At 41.7% G+C, this 7,520-nt stretch overlaps 1 protein-coding gene across 2 annotated transcripts in view; it reads left to right on the top strand.

The window, feature by feature from the left end:
* LOC129855052 (voltage-dependent calcium channel subunit alpha-2/delta-4-like) overlaps positions 1-7,520 on the top strand; it is an 82,181-nt gene that overhangs the window by 68,453 nt on the left and 6,208 nt on the right. For both annotated transcript variants that reach the window (XM_055922332.1, XM_055922331.1), the window contains 4 exons: positions 3,091-3,152; positions 3,570-3,584; positions 3,895-3,939; positions 4,061-4,123. In XM_055922332.1, coding sequence (XP_055778307.1) covers positions 3,091-3,152; positions 3,570-3,584; positions 3,895-3,939; positions 4,061-4,123 — 185 coding nt within the window. The remainder of the gene's footprint in view (positions 1-3,090; positions 3,153-3,569; positions 3,585-3,894; positions 3,940-4,060; positions 4,124-7,520) is intronic.

Genomic DNA, 7,520 nt, shown 5'->3' with positions numbered 1-7,520 from the left:
GTTTGTGTGTGCATCGTACCGACACCACATGACCAAAAGACACTACACACCTGCTCGTCAAACATCTCATTCCAAAATCATGGGCATTCATATTGAGTTGGTCACCCCTTTGCTGCTATAACAGCCTCCACTCTTTCTGGGAAGGTTTTCCACTAGATTTTGGAACATTTCTGCGGGGACTTGCTTCCATTCAGCCACAAGAGCATTAGTGAGGTCGGGCACTGATGTTGGGCAATTAGGCCTGGCTCGCAGTCGACGTTCCAATTCATTCCAAAGGTGCCAGTCAAGTTCTTCCACACCGATCTCTACCAACCATTTCTGTATGGACCTCGCTTTGTGCACGGGGGCATTGTCATGCTGAAACAGGAAAGGGCCTTCACCAAACTGCCACAAAGTTGGAAGCACAGCATTCTCCAGAATGTCATTGTATGCTGTAGCATTAAGATTTCCCTTCACTGGAACTAAGGGGTCTAGCCCGAACCATGAAAAACATCCCCAGATCATTATTCCTCATCCACCAAACTTTACAGTTGGCACTATGCATTGGGGCAGGTAGCATTCTTCTGGCATCCACCAAACCCAGATTCGTCCGTCAGACTGCCAGATGGTGACTCCAGAGAACACGTTTCCACTGCAATGGTGGCTAGCTTTACACCCCTCCAGGCGATGCTTGGTATTGCGCATAGTGATCTTAGGCTTGTGTGCAGCTGCTCAGTCATGGACACCCATTTCATGAAGCTCCCGACAAACATGTATTTTGCTGACGTTGCTGCCAGAGGCAGTTTTGAACTCAGTAGAAAGTGTTATAACCGAGGACGGATGATTTTTACGCGCTACACGCTTCAGCACTTGGCAGTCCCGTTCTGTGAACTTGTGTAGCCTAGCACTTTGCAGCTGAGCCGTTGTTGCTCCTAGACGTTTCCACTACACAATAACAGCACTTACAATTGACCAGGGCAGCTCTAACAGGGCAGAGATTTGACAAGCTGACTTGTTGGAAAGGTGGCATCCTATGACGGTGCCACATTGAAAGTCACTGAGCTCTTCAGTAAGGCAATTCTACTGCCAACGTTTGTCTATGGAGATTGCATGGCTGTGCTCAATTTTATACACCTGTCAGCAATGAGTGTGGCTGAAATAGTCGAATCCGCTAATTTGAAGGGATGTCCACATACTTTTGTATATTTACACACATTTAATATCATCTAACCTAGTAATTATGCAATTTACTTGCCTGCATGTGTGTGTGAGCCATCATAAAAATTGAGTAAATTGCATAGTTACTGGGTTAGATGATATTAGATGAGGTTAGATGATATAAGATGATGTTAGATGATATAAGATGAGGTTAGATGATATAAGATGAGGTTAATTTTATATAAAATGAGGTTAGATGATATAAGATGAGGTTAGATGATATAAGATGAGGTTAGATGATATAAAATGAGGTTAGATTATATAAAATGAGGTTAGATTATATAAAATGAGGTTAGATTATATAAAATGAGGTAAAATGATATTAGATGAGGTTAGATGATATGAGATGAGGTTAGATGATATAAGATGAGGTTAGATGATATAAGATGAGGTTAGATGATATAAGATGAGGTTAGATTATATAAAATTAGGTTAGATGATGTTAGATGAGGTTAGATGATGTTAGATGAGGTTAGATGATATTAGATGAGTTTAGATTAGTACTTTTGTTGTCTGTTATTCACAGAAATTGCATTCCGTCAAAAGAGATCCACAACAAAAAGAGAGACATGATATAGGCATAACATCAGACAAGCAATAGCTAATTACCATTTTAACAAGACAATTAAGTAACCATCTGGTGAAATGAAGCATTGATATCTCATGACACAGAACTCTGCAGAAGTATCAACAAGCACAGAGCAACCGTGAAAGCCTGGTAGATGTGTTCAGAGTCTCACCCTTCCCAAACACAATTTACCTGTAACGCACGCCTCAAATCAAATCCAACTTGATTTGTCATGTGTCGAATACGACAAGTGTAGACCTTACTGTGAAATGCTTACTTACAAGCCCTTAACCAACATTGCAGTTAAAGAAATAGAGTTAAGAAAATATTTATTAAATTAACTAAAGTAAAAAAAAAAAAAAATTAAAAGTACCTAGAGAAAATGACTTAACAATAACGAGGATATATACAGGGGGTACCGGTACAGAGTCAATGTGCAGGGGTACAAGTTAGACGAGGTCATTTGTAAAGTGACTACGCATTTGTGGTGTAAAGTACTCAAGTAAAAATACTTTAAAGTACTTCTGAAGTAGTTTTTGGGGTATCCGTAATTTACTTTACTATTTATATTTTTGACTACTTTTACTTTTACTCACTACATTCAGAAGGAAAAAAATGTACTTTTTACTCCATACATTTTCCTTGACAATCAAAAGTACTCGTTACATTGTGAATGCTTAGCAGGACAGAACATCCCTGGTCATCCCTACTGCCTCTGATCTGGTGGACTCACTAAACACACATGCTTCGTTTGTAAATGATGTTGGAATGTTGGAGTGTGCCCTCTGGCTATCTGTATTTTTTTAAATAAGAAAAGGGTGCCGTCTGGTTAGCTTAATAAAAGGAATTTTAAATTATTTTACTTTTGATACTTAAGTCTATTTGAGTAATTACATTTACTTTTGATACTTAAGTATATTTTAAATTAAATACTTTTAGACTTTTACCCAAGTATTATTTTACTGGGTGACTTTTACTTTTACTTCAGTCATTTTCTGTTAAGGTATCTTAACTTTTACTCAAGTATGACAATTGGGTACTTTTTCCACCACTGTTATGCTTAGATAATAAACATGCTAGCCCATCAGTGGTACTACAGTGTCCATTTGCATGCAAACAGCAGAAGCCTGATGCTAACTGAGCAAACTGCATAGAGGTGAACTGAAGGCCTGATTGATTTCCTGTCACACTATAATGCCCAACACCACACCCACCCAGCCTCTCAGTAGTCACTCACAGACGGACACAGTAAATTAGGCTTCAGGGTTTTTGCAGAGTCCATGTTTTCCTCTCTCAACTGACCTGTGTGTGTGTTCTATTTTTAGCCATTGGGGTGCAGATGTCCTTGGAGATGCTGGAGAAGAGGCTATGGACCATTGCCTTTCAGGTGAGGGAGCAACACACACACACACACACACACACACACCTGACACAAATCCATCTCTGGCTCAGTTGGTAAGAGCATGGCAACGTCAAGGTCACAGGATCAGTTCCTGTGCAGGGATCACATACACACAATGTGTGACATCACTACAGAAGTAGGATCTTAATTTGAGCCAGTATGCTACAGCAGGAAAATAATCCTGCAGCAACAGGAAATGTGAACTATTATGTGGATTATAATTAATGGACATTTTTTGAAGGGTTTGGTAAATTTTTTGCAAAGTAACGTCTGAAATGATCAACAGCAAAAGATCCTACATATGTATATTTTAGGATTATCTGCTAAGTGCTAATTCTTTATCATCTCTCTGTCTCTTTGTCTTTCTCCTGGTCTACCTCTGTCTCTCACGTCCACTCACAGCCCGCTGACACAGACGTACGTAAACAGTGACCTTTTATTTTCTGTTGATACAGTACATGAACTACTCTCTAGAGTGTAGAAGTTATCACACCATATTGACTGGCTGTAGAACCAGTCATGTTTATGTTGTTGTTATGGTGGTTGATATGTTCCAAATCCATATACAGCTATCAGTCACATGATTCATGTGAATCTGAGTGGTGGTCGACCTTATTCAATACCTTGACCTTTATGTCTGTCTGTCTGTCTGTCTGTCTGTCTGTCTGTCCGTCCGTCCGTCCGTCCGTCCGTCCGTCCGTCTCTTCTCTCTCTTCTCTCTCTCCAGTGTACTGAAGTGGAAGGTGTCTGCCCTCTCAGCTGTCAGAGCACTGTAAGTACTGAGCCTGTTCTGCAGTGTTTGAGTCAGTTCCCATTCAATTCATGAATGTCAATATCATCATTGAATAAGTGCCAATACTGTTTAACTAATGTCCTGTCTCTTATTCCTCCAGGATGTCAACTGTTTCCTTGTGGACAGCAACGGCTTCATCATAGTCTCTAAAGAGAGGTCAGAGGTAAGGGTCTGACAGCATGACCACCCAGTGACCCGAACAGATCAAACCAATCCGTTCAGCTAACACCACCACCATGATACACCAGTTGACAACTCTTATGTAGCCCACATCTAGTACATCATACATGCTTTGTTATGTAATGAATGATAACTGTGGTTAATGAACACGTTGAACCGTTTGATAAGCAGATCAGCAGACCAAGGGAGGGATCATTTATATAATCACTATCTGGTCGGCTTGACCATGTAAATACACGTAAGGTCAGGTGGTCGCATCTCAACACATTTCTTAGAGGGCATGTTCAGCGCAGGTGTCTCCTTAACAACAATAGATAGATAAATAGATAGATAAATAGATAGATAGATAGATAGATAGATAGATAGATAGATAGATAGATAGATAGATAGATAGATAGGGTGGCAGAGAGGGGGTGGCAGAGAGAGGGGGTGGCAGAGAGAGGGGGGGAGAAGAAAAAGAAAGAACAGCCTTCGTGAGCACAGCCTGCCCATAGAGTCCAGTCGTCACAGGCAAACCTGGCTGCCCAGAGAGGACGGGCTGTGCTCACTCTGCCCCCGGGGAGAGGTAGAGACAGAGCTGCATTTCCTATTACACTGTGTCAAAGACTCAAACCTCAAAGCTCATCAATAAGCTAAGAACCCTGGGACTAAACCCCTCCCTCTGCAACTGGATCCTGGACTTTCTGACAGGCCACCCCCAGGTGGTAAGGGTAGGTAACAACACATCCGCAACGCTGATCCTCAACACCGGGGCCCCTCAGGGGTGCGTGCTCAGCCCCCTCTTGTACTACCTGTTCAATCATGACTGCATGGCCAGGCACGACTTCAACACCATCATTAAATTTGCCGATGACACAACAGTGGTAGTCCTGATCACCGACAACGACGAGACAGCCTATAGGGAGGAGGTCAGAGACCTGGATGTGTGGTGCCAGGACAACAACCTCTCCCTCAATGTGATCAAGACAAAGGTGATTATTGTGGAATACAGCATGCCCCATTCTCAGCGACAGGGCTGCAGTGGAGCAGGTTGAGAGCTTCAAGTACCTTGGTGTCCACATCATCAACAAACTAACATGGTCCAAGCACACCATGACAGTCATGAAGCGGGCACGACAAAACCTATTCCCCCTCAAGAGACTGAAAAGATTTGGTATGGTTGCTCAGATCCTCAAAAGGTTCTACAGCTGCACCATCGAGAGCATCCTGACTGGTTGCATCACTGTCTGGTATGGCAACTGCTCAACCTCCGACCGCAAGGCACTCCATAGGGTAGAGCGAACGAACCAGTACATCACTGGGGCCAAGCTTCCTGCCATCCAGGACCTCTATACCAGGTGGTGTCAGAGGAAGGCCCTAAAAATTGTCAAGGACTCCAGCCACCCTAGTCATAGACTGTTCTCTCTGCTACCGCACGGCAAGCGGTACCGTAGCACCAAGTCTAGGTCCAAGAGGCTTCTAAACAGCTTCTACCCCCAAGCCGTAAGACTCCTGAACATCTAATCAAATGACTACCCAGACTGTTTTCAGTCAAAATGCACAGTTTTGTCAGCCAAATTTGTGTAATCCAGCCACAACCTGAGGGACAGCCAGTGAAAAGTACAATGTAACAATAGTATTTTGCGTTGTGTTTTGTCTTTCATACCATGCCATGTGGCTCCTCAGCCATGTTACAATTAGCCTACTGCCATTACTTTAATTTAATAATATTCTCATGACAATTGTTGTAGTTGCTGTTAATGTTAATATAATTTCCACTGCTACTACGCCTGTTATTAGTATTACTTTATAACTGTTAGTCCAACCATTTTGTTGTACCTTTATTTTGACAGGGAGTCATGCTGAGACCAAGGTCTCTTTTACAGATGAGCCCTGTAATTGCAAAAAATATATATATCAATACACTACGAAAAGCAAAACAGAGAAAAAAAACACAATCGTAGAAAAGTTACACATTCTTCAGTTAAAAGGTCCTCAATCAGCCATCTGAATTGCCATAGAGGCACTTCATACAGTATGTGTACTTTGACAATGTTATTCATTTAACTTGCCATGTTAATAAAGTCTGTTGAGTTTAACTGAATTGAGAGAGAGGAGCACACTGTGAGGCAGTAAGTACCAGGCCAAAACAACACCTGAAGCACTCATAGGATTTCAGGACATTTATGGTCCTAATCCCTCTTACAGGAATTAGCAGAGAACTGACTGATTAACTGGGGCTAAAGACAGTAAGCTGCCACCTTATCACTAACTGGAGCTAAAGGTACCAAGCAGCCCACGCCACCTTTACTTGACTTGACTGTAGAGGGAGGACTGGACTAACCGTATTACTGAGAATTAGTGGGGTGGAATGGACAAGGGCCATGGCAGTGTTCATAACATAAGTGTTCATAGCATAACAGTGTGATGGGTATTGGGCCCTTAAATCTTAGAATGCACTTGAAGACTATGACCGTGGGGGGCTATAAGACCCTATTATACTACACATTATAGTAGGTAGTCAGTGTGGTATCTTATATCATGCGTGTACCCTGGGATTACCATGGTCTACTAAAACCACTTTGATAAAAACGAATGCGGATTAAATTAATAATTTCCTGCAGTCAAATGAGCAAATCACAATATGTTGGCCTCATGGGTGGAATGTAATTAATATTTGTCATCATTTCATAATGAAAAAATATATCTTGGGGTTAAGGAGGAGTGTGGGCTGGAGGTGAGTGAAACAAACACACACACACCATCTTGTTCGGTCTGTCAGTGTATACGTATTTCTACTGCGTCACTGCCAGTCCCGATTAAATAAAACATTTACTGACATTAAGACTACTCAGGCCAAACCAAGGATGCACGTATTTAAATTTTCCCTCTTAATTCAATATGTTTATGTCTCAGTAAGGCACTAAAGCAAACCTTAGTAAGCAGATATTATGATAAAGTGCAACCCCGTAACATTTTGCTGAGGTTAGGACTTTGACAAAGTTTTGTGGGAACACCAAGTGCTCCCCCTTTTTATTCAGAGAGAGGGATTGGGCTAAGGCAGAGCTCTGTAAATATTTAATCATTCAAGATACGAAAGGAGTACAGTGCTGCCTTGAAGAAATGGGTCATAACCAACTTCCTTAGAATTTCTGATGTACATAGCTCGTACTAGAGTGTGACTAAGCAGAAACAAAGTCTAGATGCTGACAACACAACATGTAGTATGTTGGTAATAGATTTGATGGAGGACACACTGCTGTTTTGGTTCTGCATTAGATTCCTGTCCTAGGATGGATACATTGTTTGCCAAGTTTTGCACCGAAACGTTGTTGCGTTTTTATTTCACTGCATTTCTTTCAGGTAAATAGAGCGTCAAGTTCCATTCCGAGCTCTGGTTT

The sequence above is a fragment of the Salvelinus fontinalis genome, chromosome 5, assembly GCF_029448725.1.
Source record: "Salvelinus fontinalis isolate EN_2023a chromosome 5, ASM2944872v1, whole genome shotgun sequence".
Taxonomy (NCBI): domain Eukaryota; kingdom Metazoa; phylum Chordata; class Actinopteri; order Salmoniformes; family Salmonidae; genus Salvelinus; species Salvelinus fontinalis.
The sequence above is the reverse complement of the archived record's forward strand: the minus strand, read 5'-3'. Positions and strand labels throughout refer to the sequence as shown.